The sequence below is a fragment of the Tyto alba genome, unplaced genomic scaffold (assembly GCF_018691265.1).
Source record: "Tyto alba isolate M040663 unplaced genomic scaffold, T.alba_DEE_v4.0 Super-Scaffold_10, whole genome shotgun sequence".
In the NCBI taxonomy this organism is placed as follows: domain Eukaryota; kingdom Metazoa; phylum Chordata; class Aves; order Strigiformes; family Tytonidae; genus Tyto; species Tyto alba.
Window position 1 is genome coordinate 7306663 of NW_024881262.1, and position 21099 is coordinate 7327761.

General features: G+C 34.4%; 1 protein-coding gene across 7 annotated transcripts in view; it reads left to right on the forward strand.

Moving 5' to 3' along the window:
* NLGN1 (neuroligin 1) overlaps positions 1-21099 on the forward strand; it is a 394750-nt gene that overhangs the window by 195058 nt on the left and 178593 nt on the right. For 6 of the 7 annotated variants that reach the window (XM_042798898.1, XM_033006418.2, XM_033006417.2 and 3 more), the window contains one exon: positions 1626-1778. The exons of the other annotated variant lie outside the window; for it this stretch is intronic. In XM_042798898.1, coding sequence (XP_042654832.1) covers positions 1626-1778 — 153 coding nt within the window. The remainder of the gene's footprint in view (positions 1-1625; positions 1779-21099) is intronic. 7 annotated transcript variants of the gene reach the window in all.

Genomic DNA, 21099 nt, shown 5'->3' on the forward strand with positions numbered 1-21099 from the left:
CATGAACAGCCTTTCATCATCCTTTTGGTCCTAAATAAATGATTGTTTTAGTACTTCCAATATTGGAGATCCAATTTCTGATCTTGACTGTTCTGGTATTTTCTTAAAATTGGAATCAATATCAAAATAGTAATGGCAACTGACTTTTATAAACAGAGACATCTATGCCAATTTTTTTCAGGAAATTCAAAAAGCAGGGATTTTAGTGTAACTGCCCTCAGCTAGTAGTTGTTACAGTGCTTCAGAAGTGATTCAAACAATTTTACAGAGAGCTTACTTGAAAGCTTCTTAACTAAGATTCCTCCAAATCAAAGGAGTAAACAATACATCTCAAGTTTATTCAAATGCTGAAGTGAGTAATCAGGGAAGTCACTTGAATACCGTCGTAATGACAAAAAACGTCTTCAAATCAGAATATACGGTACAGTTCCTCATTGGGAAGTTTCCATATGCTCTTTTGCTATTGTCTTTCTTGATTTTTATGGACTGTTATGAAATTTTATGACTTGGACAGTGGAAAAGACTCAGGCACCTAGTAAAGCAGATCAAAATATAATTTAATCTAGATGTAAAAGTTTAAATTTATACCTTAGCTGATTTCTTTCCTGCCCAACAGAAAAAAAATCTTCTAAAAACATACATTATCCCACCACTAACTGTTCCTTTGAATTGGCACTTAAGAACAACTTTCCTCGCAAGGAGCAGTGGTGTTCAGATATTCAAAATTTTATTCTGAGTATATGCATGTATTTGCAAATAAGACTGTTTGCAGGGGAGGGATACCCAAATCAATGTCTTCATTAAAAAGAAACTCAAAACGATATGTCAATATCTAATTTTTTTGTCTGAGAGAATAGCAGAGATTCTAAGACTTAAAACTGTTACCTGCTTTGGGTATTGCTTTTGTAATGACCTTACAATTTGTTTGAATGAAGGGTGGGGATTTATAAGTATTGTTCCAGGTAGCTATTTTTCCAAATGTACAGTCCTTTTACAGTTCAGTAAAATAAGAAGTACCCACGCACCTTAAACGTCAGGCTACTCAGGTTACAAATAATATCCATTTGAGGTCTGAGTGTTAAACAGCTTCCAAGTACTTTTTGAGAACTTAGTCTTCAGACCTATGAAAAGACACTGGTTTATACACTTTTTTTATAGATTATTGATCTTACCATACTGGAAGCAATCAACAATTTATGTAGGACCAGAAATCTTCTTTATCTTAATATGGTGAGTCGCCTTTAGCCAAGTGAACAGAAAGATGGACTGAGCTTTCGGAAGTGTTCAGACTTTGCCTAAATGAGCTCACACTAATGTTAGGAGATGTTTTACACCAAATTCATCAGGAACACAATCACACCACTGTCCCATTGCATTTGAGCAAACGTTACCATTTTCGATTCCTTTCTGCTTTTCTGAGGCCAACGAGGGTTTCAAAAATACGAACTTTTGTTACAAGCAAGCCACAGAGAAACACGTATGCCCACCTGCCCATTTTCTTATGTAAAAGATGTTGCTTGAGAAACACTTCAAGAAAAATAACCTCACTAAAAAAAATTAAAATATTGCATGTATCTTATTTTGGTACTTTCTTGAGATAAAATGTGTCTTAATATTTTTTCCAGACATTCGGGACAGTGGGGGACCTAAGCCTGTGATGGTGTATATTCATGGAGGGTCCTACATGGAAGGCACTGGAAATTTGTATGATGGCAGTGTTCTAGCAAGTTATGGGAATGTGATAGTCATCACAGTCAACTATCGCCTTGGGGTACTTGGTAAGAAGCTTTCAGCTTTCCATTAATCCCTGCTGTCTGCAATGCAAGTCATGTTATACGTGAGAATGTATTAAAAACAAACAAAAAAGCAAAAGAACAGCAACTTTATTTTCTTTGTCAAATAAAAGGTTTGTATTCTGGGGACGAGATATAAAGATACTGCAATTACTATCTGGAAGAACTTGCAGTCATGCTTTTAGAGGTATGAAACAGGTATTCCCATTGCTGAGCTGTTCAGAGAGAAGAAGTTTGTTTTTTTTTTTTTTTTATGTGAATAACAGTGATGTTTTATTTCATAGACAAGTAAATCAGATTTTTTAAAAAATGTTATGCTACTGTTAATAGAGTTTTCTCTTGGAAGAAGGAGACTAAGTTTTGATTACCAGGATTTTTTCATACTTTGAAAACGTTAAGGAGGTTATGAAAACTTCATTTAATAAGAGCTGTACTTTTTACCTATTTGTTTTGAGCTTCTTTGGAGTTTTGAAAAGTGTTATGGGTTTCAAATACCTCCGGTATTTATTTTCTAGGCCAAATCGGAGAGTGAATAGAGTTACTTTTGATTGTTTCAAATACAGTGGATAGGATATGCTGATGCTGTTGGTAGACTTGTGAGGTTTTCCTCTGGTAGCTTGTATTTCTAAAATATTATGCTTTGCTATTTGTTCACTGTAGTCGCATTCATGATACAAGTTCACCAGCTCTTGAGACAATATGATAGTTGTTTTTCCCTTCTACATATTCTACTGAAATATTGCATGCTCAGGCTTCTGAAAGCAGAAGTTTAAATCTGGGATATTATGGAGGTTAGTACAGTCACTTCAGAATACTTACATAGGTATAAGAGTATTCCCTGTAACATGTGAAGTGGTGTGATAGGCCAGGTGTCATTCACAGCAGCGCGTTGGTTCTGAAGACCAGTGGATTTTATTTTCAACCTGTGGGCATTAGCAATATCTGCTACTCAGGTTTTCTTTTATGTGGTCATTTTATTTCATTATCGCTCTGTTTCTTTGTGTTTTGAATTCATTGGTTCTGGTTTGCTCATCTGGGTAATTTTCTTCTAACAGTCTAATTTTTTGTTAAAAATTTGGCACCTGAATACACTTTAGTTTTGGGAAGGAATGGATTTTGACTTTAGATTTTGAAACAGTCTACTACGGTTGTGTTTTACAAGGGACTGAATCATTTACAGAAAGATCATAGTTATTTTTTGCTGGATTTATCTCCTTAGTATCCAGTTGGAGGTTTCATTCGCGATGTACTTCTTTAAGCAAGGAAATTGTAATATTTTGTATGTTATTTCTCCTTCCTCCTGTCTTCCAATTTATATAGTGACTTCACATCCTGTGCAGCTGTTAATAATCTGTAATCTGTAGTTTTATAACAGGGTTCTCATCTTTGACGTTTCAAACATTTGTCTGTATTATATGCCAATAGTGTATTCTGTTCTGTAATACAGTATCTGTTATCTGAAAGCACTGTTTATTTTTGTAAATTATTTAGTCCAATTTCTAAATCACTTGTAGTTGCAGTGTTTAAAAGGGCTAGTTGCTTGAAAGATGAAAATTAATTCACCTTCATTGATGGTAATGGCTTTTCCACTTGTAATTTCACACTGATCCCTGAGGTAACTCACTGCTAACATCTTACTGAGCTTAGGAGGATTTCATTTGTGTTTGTGCTTTTGTGGTTCTTTGGACTTTGTGGTCTTTACAGAGCCTCAAGGGGCAGGGAGCTAATTTTCTTTTAAGTGGGACCTATTACAATAAAACCTCTAAAACTCACAGTGGAATCCAGTGATTGGTATGAATACTTGAAATTACTTTCAAACTAACTAAATTAACTCTGTATCAGACTTGCAGGGTTTTCTTAGTAAAATAAATGCATATTAGCCATATGTAGAAGTTGTTCATATATTTTGTATCTGGTACAATGTCTGTATGTCATGTATTGCATAAATAATGATGATATATCACTAAATAGTGTAGAAATACACGCATGATCAAAAAAGAAAATTTGCACCGTTTACATTTTTTTCTGTCTTTCTTTGCTTTCTGGTCCTAAGATAGTCTCAGAGTAGAACTTCTGCGTAATCATAGTAGATATCAACTTTTACATTTGCTGTTTTGAAACTCTAGCTCATCGATGTACAGCAGAACCTTTTGCAGTCACATTAAGATATGGATTTGCAAATACATAGCTGACATTCTCATCTTGCCTTATCTAATAATATCCCATAAGGTGAGAGGTTCAGCATAACTGTCCCTTCCCTGTGGGAGACATAGATTTCACTTCATCCCTGTGTAAAATACCTGACTATACATATACAGGGAGAAATAATATAGGGATTTTTTTTTTTTTTTTTTCATATGGGAAGATGTAGGGACAAAATAAGGTCTGTCTTCTCACTTTCATATGACCTTTATTGGTCTGGGTTTCTCCTATCAGTCTTTGTGGATATATATCTTAATATAGACGATCTCTGTGAGTCCTAGGAGTTCTGCCGTTGTTTCTCCACGATTCACACAGTGACATTTCTTATTGAGAAAGTCAGGTAAATAAATGTTCAGAGCTGCAACAGCAGCATTTTCTTCCAGACCAGTAGTGATGGGGAGGGAGGATATGCTGTGATACTAGATTCCTTAAAGTACTATTATTAAGTCCACTGTAGACAGCTTTTGATACAATTCAGATTATTTTTCTGTTTATTCTGAGTTGAAACATCCTTTGTTTTATAGTCTAATCTGCTCGAGGACCTGCATTTTATGGAGATGCAAATTTTGCTTCTAAATAAAATGTTAGAAATAGCTTAGAAGTGAAATCCATTTGGTAAAGAGAAAGCAAAGATAAACGTTAAGTATGGAGCAGGTGCATTTAAAAAACAAACAAAACCCCATTGAGTTCCATGGCCCAACTTTGTCTTTGAAACAAGTCTGAGAACGAAAATCTGTTAGAATCTTTCTTCAAATCAAGATAAGATGAAAAAGAGAACCGTTTGCCCTGGAAAATCAAGGACTACTGAATAAGAAGCCATTGGGCTCAGACTATTTATATCTTCTTTGGATTCTCTTTAAATGCAAGTCTTGTGCAAACAATCTTGTCTAGTGAGGAATATTGCATAAGTCGTCTAATACTTTTGAAGGACAGTGTAGGAGTAAGTGCAGATATATTTTTATGGCTTGTTTTTAGGAAAGGACAGATATGAAGACAAGTTTGGATTCTGAACTCAACTAATTTGAGACTTAGAATGTTTATTTCACATATATCCATCTGGTAAAAAGCAGGAACCTTTTATTTAAATTTCATTAAAGAAATGTAAAAGGATTATAAAAGGAGTCTATTTATCATCCAGAAAAGATCATGCTAGGTAGATTTAATACTGCCAGTGTTGTTTGCTGTGTTCTTTCTTAGGAAACATTTATTTAGAAAAGGAGAATGCTTTGGGTCAACATTGGCTGCTACCCCTTTTGAACTCAAGAGGCGCGAGAGAAAGCAGAGAGCTGGTTTATGCTAACTGCATATTCATTTCTTCATTTTATTAATTTATACTTCTTGCTCTTGATTATCTTTTAACCACAGGACTTTAATGGAACTGAAACATTTTTTAGTGGTGCTCATAAACTGAACTGGAGGGTGGAAGAATGAGTCACAGGATTCTCTAGATTAAGCACTGCTTTAAATTTCCCATTTTTTCCTCTTGAAGAGTCAGTGGTTTTCCTTACAGAAACAGTAAATACCAAGGGTCTCGGTTAAAAGGCAATAATAAATAAAAAGGAAAAATTATATGTATTTTGTATTTTCCATTTGGAATTCTGAATAATGTCTGCATTTGAAAAGAAAACGTTCTATAACTGTAAGACCATAATTTATGCTGAAATGGAAACACATTCATAAGTGAGATTGTCTTGGTTATGTTTTATTTAATTATAAGCAATTTTCCCTTTTGGGGAGGGTATAGGAACCATTGCTGTAATTTAGTCTTGTATTTATATTGTCACTCTTTATTTGGAGGATATCGACTGGGATCACTGAGTAGAAAATACCCATCCAGGTATTCCACCACTTCAATTTTTTGCCAGTTTGTACTTTTAATGCTGAAAGTAAAGTCACTGCAGCACACTCAAGTGGCTGATATCCTTATTCTGACTAGTACATTATTTCCCAAATAACTGCACTGAAATCGATGGGATTCATAAGTACAGTGATTCCCCCTGTGACAGAGCCTAGTTGCCCATAATTTGAAATGATGCAGTGAGGAAAAAGGGTACTGTAAAATTGCTACTCATGCACAGAGCTTCTGAGAAGAGATATTCCTTGAAGAGGTCTGTTGTATTTTCCAGCCCAAACCTTATTTTTTCAGTAGTGTGTTGTGTCAGCTGGCTGTGTTGGGCTGCAACATTCATGTAAAATAAAACTCAAAATATTGAAAGAAAACAGAACAAAACAAAAATACTGTTGCAAAAGCCCTATCTTACTTTTGTTAAGGACTGTTAGAGCTTTATGGACAATGTAGTGACAGAGGATGAGTCTTATGCCTTAACGTGTTTTGTTGCTGTGTGTCAGAGTACATTAAGAAAATACATTAGGTTTGAATGTACATATTGCTTCTGTGCAGAATCATGTGAACCAGCAGTATTTTATTGGCTAAAGAGGTATGTGAAATATAAGGATACAGACCTGCAGTAAGGGTTGGGCAATCAGTGCCAAGCCCAGTACTTCTGCGATTATTCATCTTTCAGCAAGACTTTGCACATTCTCAACAGACAAAAAATAATGCACAACCTTTCCTTTATGAGTAAGTTTATGCACCTGAGTTTGTTCCCCTTCCTATAATAATTCCAGAATGTAGCTTAGTAAGCCTCTTCATGGTATGAAAATTTATGTAGTTGACTGTTTGCTGGATGGAACGCAGAGATGAGAATATATTATAATGAAAACTAATTCAAAATAACTTGGAAGTACTTGCCTATTTGAGGAGTCTAATTCCATTGTGATTGACTAGAAGGTATTGTCTTGTTTTGTTTTGATATTTTTCTCTTTCTAAATAGAATAGCATACCATACTTCCTCCCTTCCTCCAGTGCATTCAAATTAGATCTGTATTTATTCAGTGCTAATCTAATTTGTCAAGATGATCAATCCTCATTTTTGTAATTATTTATTTTGCATTGTTCCTATCACATAGTTTGGGAGTTTTTTTGCTGCCTTGCTCTTCTCTTTATTTTGACATCATGGTAATACTACTGAAAATATTAAACAGAGGTTATCTTTCAAATATTTTTCAAAATCATATATAAAATTTAGACATAATTTGTTCAAAAATTGCTTCATGGCAGATTAAAAAAAAAAATTTAGTCAACTTCATAAAGATACTGTGATGAATGAGTGTCCTGTGTCACTTAAGTATTTTTGCATATATCATGGTCCTGTTCTACAACTTGGAGAGCTGTGTTTCCTCTTGAAAATGAGCCTCTTCACTTTAGTAAAAGTAATCATCACCCACTCACGGCATAGTGACTATTCAGTGAAAGTAACAGTGGAATGAGAAGGTTTATGTTAGTTAGATATCAAAAGAGATAAAAAAATGTGGCAAGACTCTTTTTCCTACATTGCTTAGACTGTGGGGCTTTCTTTTATAGTTCACAATTTAATACCCAGTAAAACTGGGAAAATGTTTGATCATTAGTGTCAGTGACAAGCACATCCATTATATTTTTATGAAACCTTAAAGGTACTGTCAGGAGATGTCATTTTATTCCAGCTTTGCTGTACCACCAAAGGGTCTGTGATGAGCCTTTTTTCTATCATCCATTTCCTAACATGTTTGAGTAAAAATGATAGATGAACAGAAGATTATATATTATTGCCTAATTAAAAGTACATTTCATTGAAAGTAAAGATGGGAAATTAATAGCAAAACACATCAAAATGTGCAGTCAAAAAAACATTCCTTTAAGTTTTCTGAATTGGAAGAACATGCAGAGGATGTTAATTCATAAGTACTTTTAGGGACCCTTGGCAGCTTCATAACAAGTCCCCTTTAGATATCCGAATATTAAGTTGCTTGCACATGAAATTTTAACATTTTGGGATTACACAGTAGGGAAAATGTCCAGAAGGCCTTATCTGATCCATCCTTAGCCTTGGGCATCACTGTTTCTTGGTATGAAGCACTCAATGAATTTGATGCTAGATAAATAGAAGAAGTTAAGATAGAAAGCATACTGCAGTTATCTATTCCCTCTGGTGGTGTACTTCACAAGGTCTGATTTACACATACTTAGAATTCTAAAAATGTATTGGACAATTCTTATTTAATATAGTAGGTAACCTCAGGTCAGCCCGGTTTGTAGGAGGCCCAAGCACAGCTCATCTAGATTTACAGTGTCCTAATTTCATAGGTCCATTAATAGAATTAGCATTCAGATCTCAAACCTGCTTTAATTAATGACATTTTAGTGGCTTTTTTTGTGAGCTACTACTAGCCAAAGGGAGTCATGTATGCAGTGAAGCAGAGAAAGGAAGATTGCCACACTTGAATCTGTACCATCAAAATGACAAAATGGACTTGCGGTAAACAATAGGTTATTGACTAGATATGCTTAAAGGGTCAACTGCAGTGCACAGCAGGCAAGATATTTATGAAATGGGAACCCTGAATATATAGTGCACTTTTAAAATGAACCATTTCTTTTCTATTTGTGCTTTTCCTAGCACAGCAAATTGACATTATCCATGTGCTTGGATAGATGGATACACACCCGCTTTTCTATTTTTTAGGGCACAAAGACATCATTTTGTTTGCCATTGAATAGGTTTCTATCTTGGTATACGTACATTTTAAATAACAGGTTTATTCTAACATTTGTCACTAAACTTCTTTTTTGGTAAACAGAAAAATAACAAATAACAAACTTTAAAACTATTCATTTTGGCATAAGAGCAGTTTGTGTCATTTCTGTCAAGAGAAATTGCTTTTTGGTAAGATAAATTCCCTTGATCAATATTTAATCATATAATAAAAGTATTCAAGTTTTTCCAAATAGCAGATTTATCTCTGAGAGTATAATAAACTTCAACTTGATAATATTTGCAAAATAGGAAAGAAAAATTGTTCACTGAAGACAAATTATAGACATCTTAGTGCCTCAGAAAAAAATATCAAAATCTTTGACCCTATTATCCTACATGAAGTTAGTTGTAATTTTTATGATCTAGCTGTGTGTAGCTACCTTCACTTTCCTCTAAGTAATATCTCATCAAATTACTTTTATACCATCACTGATCCCCATGCAAAACCTCTAATCTACAGTATTACAAATGTTTTGGGTATACAAAATAACCTGTATTAAACACTATACGCTGTCCTGAGCCTTTGGTTGTTTTGTGATGGGAGACTTGTCAGGAAGCCAGATTTGGCCTCATCCTTAGAAGCAAACAGAATTTAGGCTGTTCTGCCTTTGCCAGAATGCCAAACTTCCCAGGAAAGGATCTGACTGCAAGCCAAGAGGTGGAGATAAATTAGGATTTTTATGCAATCTGTATCTCACTGCAGAGTGTTCCAATACTGAAATAACCCTCCAAGTTTTCAATATTCTGATTTTCAACCAAGGCAGGAAGACAGTAAGAAATATGCCACAGCTCAGCATCTAGGTTAGATCTGTGCGCAGGCTCGGGGGCTGGGCCCTCTTCAGAGTTTTACGCTGCTGTAATTCATGCCCAAGAAAAAAGGCAAATGAAAATTCTTTTGACACTTCTTACAGAAGTAGCAGGACAAGTAGATACCACACTTCTGAATTCCCAATTCACTGCATTTAATTACTTATATTAAAATAGTCCCAACTTCTCTGAAGCTTAAATGAAGCACTTCTGTATACTGTGGGGTTTTGGAAGCAATAGATAACTTGACAGGGATTTCCATTGCAAATGTTGCTTTCATATTTCACACATTTCAAATGCATAAAATTGCTCGTTTTATGTTTTCTCGTGTGCAAATTAGTTTACATATATAGGTACTAGCTCAAATACTGTTCTGATACTTCTTTGATGTAGTACCTCATGGTATTTTTGAATCAATTTGAACAAGATCTGTATTTTAAGGTTGCAACAGCACTTTTTAATGGTTCAAAAGAGTAATGCGAACAATAGATCTAGAGGACCAAAACTATCTTGGCAGAAGAACTGGCAAGAGAGGATCCTAAATTTAATGTTTGATCCATGTGTAAATGCCTGCCTTAGCCAACACAGAAAATACTACAGTAAAATGTAGCAATTTGCATTACTTTCTAACAGTGAATATATAGCAGACTGCATTGTTTGGTATACTGATTTCTTACATCCCATGATGTATTAGCAAATAAATATTATTTTGGTGAAACCTTAATTTGAATACATTATTATGTGAGAAACTGCTAGATGAAGGCCTATGAAAGGCCAGAGGAAATTATGTATATTGGTTAACATCCCTTATTAAGCAAAGTATGAAAATTGCCTTCAAGCAAATATGAATAATAGATACCAATGTATTTGTAGAAGTATTCTGAGTATCTTCTGTGTTGCATATGTTACAAGCTAAACATATTTTTGAAAAAAGATTACTTATGTATCTTAAGTATTTGAAATGTATTCTTCATGTTCCAGAGGGTTTATTATCTTAAAATGAGAAGCAAGACAGAAATAAATCTTATTGGGTTTTTTCATTGTCCTGCAGTAATTTTACAGTCTTTTTTCATCAAGAGTCTAATGAAATAGAATCAAAAAGAGGTGAGCATTCTTTCTGTGGGAGACTCACTATGCATTCAAGAATTCTACTGAATTTAAAAATTATTTGCAGCTCTTGAACATTTGATTTTATTAAATCTCCCACATTCACTATAATTTGTTCATCTTCTCAATACTTTCCACCAGGATTTCAGCTGAGGCATCTTAGGTTGCCATAGGTATTCAGAAAAAATTCTTTACTTATTTTTTTCTTTCTTAACTGTGAAGGAAGTGTTCAGTACAGAAGTACAAAATATAAAGTGAGAAGAGGTATAGTAACATATAACTACAAATCATTTCAAAAAGAAAAGACAAACATATCCCTAACCTCTTTTCCTTACTTGGGTTGTAATATTCCATGAATTTGGTAAGCACTTATTTGTATCATCTTACTGACTTCAACAGGAAACACATAGGTAAATTAATTTCTTCCAAAAAAAAGTTTGTTTCTATCTCTACTTGTCGGTATAATTTATTTCACATTAATTGATTTGCTTCTATGAGTGAAATTTTCCTTTCAACTTCAGCAAAATATTCTAGTTCAACTGAAAATGGTTTTGCATTTCATCTGTAAGGCTTTATTAAAGAAAGCAGTGAGTTGCAATAGGGTGTGCTTTACAGAGCCATTAATGCATGCCCCATGTGTGTTGTGAGGCATGAGGCCAAAGGCCATGTGCTTTCAGCTACCCATGAACCATATTAATGACCCTGCAAAATATACTCCTGAGCATCCTAATGCTATTATAATTACTCACTTTATTATTACATGCCTCTTGAAAAAAATTATCTAAATATTTTCCTTTCACTTTTATATAGTCCTCAACTAGGAAGGCTAATTTACGGTAGACTGAAAGGGAAATGTTCACAATAAAAGGAGTATTAAATTCCTTTTCACCATTTCTTTCTGATAATTTAAAATTTTATCTTTTAACACTTCATGGGCTTGTACATCCTGCATGTTCAAAGCTTACAAACCATTTAATTGTTGAGTTTCTCCTGTTGTAATTAATAGCTGTTTGGATGTACATTTCTTGGATTTTGTTTATCATTAGGTTCTTGAATTTGTATTAAAAATATAAGAATACAAAGATAGCAATATACTTGCTATTTAATAGATTTTCTTTCCAATAGAAAAGATTTCACTTGACATCCACATTGCTAATACAGATCTTTTCTAATGTGGGTTCCCTCCAACTGAAGGTGTGCTTTAAAAATGTTATTGATAAATAACAAGATGCTACCTGCATTTTCCAGCAACCACAAAATTCAACATCTGTGGTAGTGCCTCAACTCCATATTTGCAGATGTCTTTAAGCTAAATGTTATGGAATTGATGATCACAATTTGAAATTTAAAGCTGAATTCTCAAATAGGTTTAAAGTGATGCATACGTTTCCTTTTCTTTCTCCTCCATAAGTACATAATGCTGTTTTTTCATCCTGTGAAAGTTCTATATCATTTTAGGCTGGTTTCTTTTTATAAATATTTCATAGGTAACGTTTTGATCTCTGGTTCAAATTCAGTCATGGCAAAAGACGTTTTTGTTGATAAGATTCTTTTGAAAGTACTGTGTGCAAGCAACTTTACAAACAGGCGTATATTCAGTAGGTGTAGTGGAACTGATAATTTTTAAAAAGTATTACCCAGAATAAATGCCCAGTTTTAACCTTCTTTTCTTCAGACATATGAAATATGAAAAAAATTGCACTGCTTGGCTATAATTTATCAAAGATGCAGCTGAGGGTCAGAAAAAGTCTGAACAATCTTAGGGACATTGAAAAAATGCCCTCCTCTTGCTGTCAGTGTTGTCCTGTAACCACTTCCAGCTGCAGCTTACCACAGAGCAGGCCCTCTTGCGAAATGGTTGCAAGCAGCTGTCATGAGGAATCATCAACTTTGCTAGAACCTTAGCTATTTTTACTAGGACCAACCACAAATAGGAAGTATTATGTGTTTTGCACTAAAGAATCATCAATGACAACATTTTTCAACCGTAGGAGAACCACTTAGTGCAGTGCCTATGGAAGAGGCGGAGATTCTGTTTCTTCTGCCTAGAGCACCAAAGAAAACTGGGTCTGTGTATTTGTTTTTCTCTGTTAATTCCTGTTCTTGTAAACACCTTTGTGGCTCACCACTTCACAATGTTCCTGAATGACCCTGGGCAAAATTCCAGTATTGCACTAGTAGTATGTGGGTCTTTCTCTGCTTTTATATGATTCTCTTACAACACTCCAACAAAGTATTTTTGAAAAATGAGCCCAGGTTGGTCTTTTTCCTATTAGTGATTGAATACTGACATTTGGATGGTAGAAATTGATAAAGCAAATTAATTTGTCTGACTACACAGCGGAGAGCTTTTGTCATGAGACTGCATTTTTTATTCACACAAGCACTTAGCCAGTCTTTTGATGCTGAAACTTTTGAGTCCTTTAAAAACTTTTTTCATCACATTCTCTGTGGTTCCTCAGTGTATCCTCCCTGGAGATCTGCATGAGTTAGGTAAAGATAATCAATCTCACTCTGAAACATACAAAATTACTTGTGACGATCAATGTGCACTAATAGCTACCTGTTGTTAAAGTCATCCTGCAAAGTTGCAGAACCCAGCAGAAACATATTCAGAACATGGTTCTTAACTTCTGACTGCCAAGTAAGCAATATGCAGGAAGCCAAAATAAAAGAAAACAAGTATATGAAGGGATTTGATTTTCACTAGCTTCAATTTGAGTTTATATAGAGTGAGGAAGATTTTAGGAAAAAAAAAAAAAGAGTCAGGCTCTACTTAGTGGTATCTAGCAAAAGGACAAACGGCAATGGGCACCAACTATATAGGCAATTCCAGTAATAAAAACTTTATTTACTCTGAGGGTGGTCAGACTCTGGAACAGTTTGCCCAGAGAGGTTGTGGAGTGTCCAGTGCATGGAGATACTCAAACCCCACCTGGACACTGTACTTGACCCTGGTTTAAGCAGGTAGGTGGTGGACTAAACAATCTCCAGAAGTCCCTGCTATCTCAAGGCTGTGATTCTGTGATCTTAAGGCATAGCAGTGGGATACAGAGTACTGTAAGGGTGCAGATGAATTGTTTTCTAGATGTTTACCTGATCTTTTAGCTTCTGATTATCTTTGTAAACCTTGTCTCTGCATAGACTGGACTCTCGTGAAAATTAATTAGGCCATTATAGTTGTCTAAGGCAAAAAAAAAATGTTTTCTGTAAAGCATTAACCATATTACTACCTTTTTTGACATTAGTAAATAGATCATCTACTTTCACTTGCTGTGGTTTCAGACTGTGGTTCACAGGAACAGAAAGGATTACTTATTCTAGCATCCCAACAGAGTAAACTAACTCTGTTTTGACAGTCCGTCAGTGAGAGATAATGATCTGTCTCCTGCAAAATTTACAGTGGCTTACGTCCAAAGCAGAAATGCAAAACCTTTTTCACACTTAAGCTAAGCCTTTCAAGGTCTTTTGGTAAACCCTGCACTTATCCTAGTTTTACCCAGAAATTAAATGTTGGAGGGTGAAGAATCATATGGTCACAGCTTAGATCAAATGAAGTCTTATGCTGTAGCTTTTTCAGTTGGAATTAGGGATTTCTAGAAAGAAGCTCCTGATTTTAAGGAGTCTTAAAGACTGCCTGCAAGTTATAACTGAATGGAAGACTACTTTTTCTCTTCTTTCTTTGCCTGTTTTTCCTTTTAGGAAAAGATCCAGTGTAAGCTGTACTTAAACCCATGGAAGTGTTGGCTTGTTTTAGTTTGATGGCAATTATTTAGATTCAGGCTAACAACCACTGACCTATATGGCATCCTATATTTTTTTTCCTTTGTTTTTGTCATGCCAGGATGTTTCTTCTGTTCTGTCACTCATCTCACTTTTCCTTTTCCACACAATTTAGCAATTCCTGAGCACAAAGTTTTTTCACATCTCTTGACACATATTGAAAAATCACATGTTGATGAAGACCAATTTCTTAACTAAAAACTGCCTGCGCCATGGGTGAATACATTGCTTAGGATACATTAGCAAAATTCTAAAACCTTACTTTCTGGAAGTTGATCATACACTAAAAGCAGAAAAAAGAAAAAAAAATAAATTGCCAATTACAGCTAATAGCTTTCTGCAATTGACGTGTATAAAGCAGATTGAAGGTACTTTTAATAGCAGCTTCTCAGTAAATGCAAGTAGTGAAATGCTTTGGAATGAAGCAGTTGCAAAAAGCAGGTTAAACGTCCCATGCTTAACTGGTAGAATATAGAAGGCTGTTTTAAAGACATCTTTAGGGGTTTCTCTGTAAGAATACAACTCATAAATGGTTTTGTTTTGTTTTCCCTTGAGAGTGTTTACATATATCTGATATTATTAGTTGCATCTTTTTTAAAAAAAATCCTCATAAAATAATGTTAGTTTTAACATAATATGAAAAAGAGAAACCAATGCTAGTGATAAATATAATTATTTCATTCTGTTTTCAATAATACCAGATCTTTAACATAAATATCTCTAAGGTGAATCAAACAAATTGAAATACTTTTCTTCTGAGAGCAGAGAATGTATTTTGTATATTAGGTCACTCATTTTTCAGAAGGAATATCAGTAGTAGTTTTAATGATGGAAGAATTTCAAGAAAACCAAAGGACTTGTTAATACTATGATAAGTCAAGAAATAAAGATCACTCACCAAAACAGAGCTTTCTGAACATTTTCGTATATTTTTATTTTTCAGTGCTGTGTAAAGCACAGATGTAAGGTTAAGAGAGTAATAAACAAGGGCTGGAATGTGATTTTGATGGGTAAGCTGCACTTTGATCTTCAGACTATAAAACACTGCTACCTGGGTCAGCACTAGCATTCAACAGGACAAACAGTTGTTTGCTGCAGTATAAAATTCACAATTCCTTATTTTATGCCATGTTAGCAAACATTCTTATGGCACACCAAAGGAAGGAAAGAGTGTAGGTGTTTTTCGCAATTTGTGTAATTTAAAATAACTTCAAATGTGTTTATTAAATATTTGCTTTAATGTACTATGGTCATTAACACATAGCACTACAGAAGTGGGTTTATATCAAATACTGGAGAACATTGATGATCTTGAAAATACTAATAATATATGAAATTACTTAAAACGAGGAATGAAATTGTAGGTTATGTGATAACTTAAAAGATTTTTCAATATTTCTTTTAATTCAGTTAGACAAAATTACATTTCCTACTATACCTAACTGTTCTCCTGCATTATAATTTGCATTTTCTCCTACTCATGCATCCCTTCAGATATATGTCTACTTCTCTTTAAGTTTTTTAGTTTCACTTGTACTTTTCCAACACATTTAAATGTGCTCTCAGATCTGAAGCTGTGCCATTTGCACATTGCTCCTTGCTGAGGGCAACACTCATCCAACACTCTTCAGCATACAGAGCATTGTCATATTCCAGATAATGTGAGTAACCTCAACATCCTTCTCTAAAAATGCCCAAGTAAAAGCTTTTAAAGATTTCTTCACACTAAATTTTTATCTCGCTTACAGTGGTACAACTCTGAAGAGATGTCAGTGACAGTACCATAGTTTCACATCACTCTGAAGTGAGAGGACAATTTGAGATAGGAGTAAGACAATCACAGTAGCATAATAAACAAAAAGAATACTGTAGAAAATCTAGACCCTTTAAAAAAGCATGAGTTTGATTTTTCCTTTCTTTTGGGACACCTGGTCTTTGTTGCTAAAATAGTTTTTGTCATTTTATAACCTCCTGTTATTTCTGTTGTTCCTTATTAACTATAAATATGAGTAGCTGTACTGATTGCTGTTAAGTTTCTTACATGTATAAAAATAACATATAATAGATGTTTACAGAATCTGAGTCTTGGAGAATACAGCAAAATAAATAGTAGAAGTTTGCTCTTAAGGAAACTGAAAAAATAAAAATTTTTCTCCTTTGAATCTCAGCACAGAAAAAGAGTAATTTCCACTCAACCATATTTGTTTTATGTATCAACTGTAAAATAAATATTAGTACTTCGAAAGACACTTATTGGAAAATTTAAGTCCCTGTTCGTGGTTATCTTAATACAGCCTTTGTGGTATTTTTATTGGATTGCAACAGTAAAAATGGTCTGTTTCTAAAGAAAGAGAACCTGATCATTGAGAATAAATATTTTTTTCAGTTAAAACTACACTCATACTGACTTCTTCTTGTACGAGATGGTTGCGAGATTAGCACGTACTATGAATAAAAATATCTCAAATGCATAGATTGCTTTTAAAAGTGTGACCGTATCTTTTAATTATGGCCTTAATTCCAGCAAATTTCAGGCAATAAAAACCTCATTAATTTTAATTGTGCTCGATCAAGCCCCATATTTATAATGTGATGTAATTGTCCGCTGCATTCATGACATCTGGCAATATAATTCTCGATCATAAGGAAAGCACTAGATTATATTTATTGGTGCAGGATTAGCAACCAGACAATGCTCAATCAAGGAAAAAGCTATTTGGAGGATTCCTTCATCAACAATTAAGAAATTAAGTCAGAATGTATATTTATTTGTATTTATTTAAATGTTACATTGCTTCTGTCATGATGATATCAACCTAAAGGTGATACAAGCTGTTGTTACTGACAGAACAACTCCATTTCAATCTGTTAGAGGTTGAAGGATATGCATATTTATTCCATATTTTTTTTCTCCAGAGATTGCCACCACTGAAAATTTGGCTAGCAGGCAAGAACTGACACACTGTAAGTTTGAGCTGGCATGTTGTATCACAACATTGTGATACGGTGTTTTGGCTTGGTTTAGCTGAAAAAAGAGATTTTTAGTGCCCTTTACAATTGTTTCTCAAGAGGAGACAATACTGGAAATACCCAGATTGTTAAAACTACACTAGATTACACAAATGCCACTGCATATTATTTATCCATTTGTTAATTATAGCTGACTAATTCATTAATTACTTTCTCTTTGGTTCATTACACAGAGAGAGAGAGATGGGGGGTTTATGACTCTGTGACTTCCAATACTATAGCCATGTGCAGCCCAAATGTTTGGTTTCTGGGATGCAACAGGCAGATTAATAAAACATATCTCATTCCACACTTTCATCCTGATCTCATTTGTTTTGTTTCTCAGCGGGTGAACATTGGCCTCACTGCCTGCCTGTACACAGCTGAGTGGAAACCATAAGGGGAAAGATTATTACTTGCTTCTTTCTTGTTCTACACCAAATAGCAGGTAGCAATGGCATTTCCTTTCCCTTGATCCTCCAGCTTATACCAGGCACTTTACACTAGCGAGTGCATAATACTTAAAGCTATTGCAGTACAGTACACCCTCAGAGACTCTATTCTAGGGTTTCTTGTCATGGAGCTTGAGTGCTGTGTTGAATTGTGTGACACACAGGGAAGTTAATAAAGGCCCCGTGTAGATCTGAAAGCCAGAGTATGCTGTATCCTTACATTTAGAATAGTAATGGCAGAGAAACCAAAAATTTGACATTATAATCCATTTATTTTGCAAGAATTCATGTTTAATCTCATGTTCTTTGTATAAAAAAAGCTTTAGTTCATGTGAAATAAACCTTAATTTCCAGTGAAACTAAATCAAATATCGTAGCTAGTCATGTATTACGTCCTCCTCCTCCCAAACCCCCCCCAATAACTCATCTAAGTCTTTGAAAAGTAAATAACAATGGTTGAAAAAAATTACTATGTTGATAACTGTTATTTAAGCAATTTGACCTGATAGCCAGTTTGTTGTAACTTTTTATGGGCCAAGCTTTGTTTGCTACTTCTTTCTGGTAAATGTTTTCAGACTCTAAATTTGTATGAGTTGTATTAATAGATAATGGAAAAAGCAAATATGTGATTGAATAGTTTTTCCAGCCAGTCAGTCCTGTTTCTGTATAACTCTTGATACTATTTTCATAAACTGCCTATGCCAATATTTCTATTTTTGTTTTAGAGAATAATTAAACTGTAATGCCTAAGGCTATCTGAAATTGTATCAGTAAAGTAAGTCACCAAAGTGAAATGTGTCATTGCATGAGGGATGGCACAGAGAAAAATAGAACAGTAATACTGAAATTATTCTTCTAATTAGCTTAGATTCATTGTTGTTTCTATTAGTTGAGATATATGGTTTCCAGAGCTTAGTATAGAGAAAAACAGAGAGATGAATGTAAAAGGGACACGTACACATAATGCCGAATGGCATACATGATTTGATATCACTGTTTTGAGTTTGAAAGTATAGATTTTCTTTCAATACCTCTTTCTTCCTCTCATCTCAAAGATTTTTAGTTCTCCTTTTTGATCACTCGTGTCTAAAAAGAAAGGTTCTTCCACCCCCATCAGCATTAGTTCAGTAAATCTAGGTGTCATCTGCCTAACAGCATAATGAGCAGTAATAGCTCATAATGACCATAATGAGCACTAACAGCTGAACATGTCAAATATACTGGAAAAAAGAATAGTTCCCTATGGGACTCCAGCCTCCTCAAAGTAGAGTTACAAAGTGCCACTGTAGATAGCAGTGAACCACTGAACTGCAGTGCAACCACAGCTTGTTCCAAAAAATCTTTTACAGAGGAAATCAACTTAGAAGTGACATTTTTTGACATTATATTCATTATAAAGTGAGATTTCTCAGAGGATTTTGAAACAAAACAGGTACTTAAGTTTCTAATCAAACCTGAAGGGCAAGTTCTTTTTATCAGGGAAAAACCACAATGACAATCTAACCCTGGCCACAGGGCAGCATACTGATTTAGCTTCTGATAAAGGTGGAACAGAATTTTATGAGTACATTTGGGGCGTTTAAGGTAGGATGTGACCTAATACATTACTGGTTTACTGTATGTCTACTGTACAAGCAGGTTTTGAGAGGAACTGCAATCAGATAGGCTGCATGCCATTTCCATTACAGTGTTTGTAGCTACAGATGTCCCAATTTAATTTATTTGATTTATCTTACACAAAAGTTTGTTGATTTTGCAGTTCTCATATTTGAGGCCTTTGGGAATATTTTGACTTTTTGTATTTTTTTTTTTCTTGATTTTACTGATGCATCACAGAAAAAGACTTTCTAGATTTACCTGGAAAATTAAACTGTTAGAGATAGCATCATGTATCCCCTTATACTGGATGATGCTCCATCCAAGAAATAGTAACAATAATGCTATTTTATTATAAATGGTCTTTTACACCTCTATGCAAATTCATTTTAGTCTAATCTTTCTTTTTGTTTTACTCCTTGAATTCTTTTCTGACTTATTCATCATCATCAGTTATCTTCCTACTGAAATGCTTTAACTTCACCAGTCTTGCAGCAAAGTTTGAAATTAATCCATATCTACCCTGTATGCCACTGCTTAAGGCAATGTTTTGTAAAAACAAAGTCAGGATTTTTTTTAGTATTTGCAGAGAAGCCATGCTTTCTCTCAAGTCACCTAGGGAAATAATGAAAGCTATGACTTCCAAAGAGAAAAACATAATTGTTCATACTTATTCACAAACTGATCAGCTATGTAATTTTTCTTTATGTATGAGACTTTTAGGTATGAAAGTAAAATGCAATGCCTGTGTTTCAATCGTATGATAAACAGAGTCAGCAAAACTGTAGGAAAAAATGAGATGTGTTATCAAGTGTATCCTCAAGCAGATTTGGGGCATCGAAGATGTTACTGAAGTAATGCTCTTGCGTAAAATTCATGCAATTTTCTTTAACTCAAGCCAACAGCTGAAGTGTTCATCAGGTTTTTAAGTACATGAATATTTATCTCAGTAAGTGGTCCAGTTTGTTTCGCCTCAATTAATTGCATTCATGTGGATATGTTTGCCACATCAGGGCCTGAGAGTTTGAGTATCAACATCTATCAAACAACAAGGAAATGTAAGGGAATATTAAAAAATGGTGCTTTACTAATCAGCAAGAAAAGCGAGCCCAAATGTCATAGTAATGACAGATAAAATTATAAGTAGCAATGTCACTGAATCCAGATAGTGAGTGAATACAGTCAAGCTTTTGACTGCACCAGCTGAATACACACTGCACATAGCAACAGACTGTACTGATTTTGGCAAACATCTGTGAAACCTCTGTAGGTTTCAAGGAATACCAGTCTGTATTGTTTCTGTAATGGGCAAAATTGTGGCTGAGTTCGTAACAGCTTTTTTATTTAAATGGTATGTAAATAAAGAAATCAGAAACTTCTCTAAATACTAAGAATTACTTTCTATGGACTAATCACTGTAGCTGAAATTTTATTCTTATCCTTGGTTTAGTTGGTCACAGAAACAGTCTTATAAGAAAGTGTGACTCCTCTCTGCAGGCTGCAGAAGAGGTGGGTCTGTACTTGCATATATGTTTCTATATTACTCTGTGTTCATACATTCAGGCACACATATATGCCACAGTTATTAGCAGCAACACTTGGCACATACTTGAGTCATCACATCATTTTATGAAACTAATTTAATCTTCATGATTTTCTCATAAAATATATATGTCACTTCTGTCCCAGGTGAGGTACAAGAAAAGATATTTT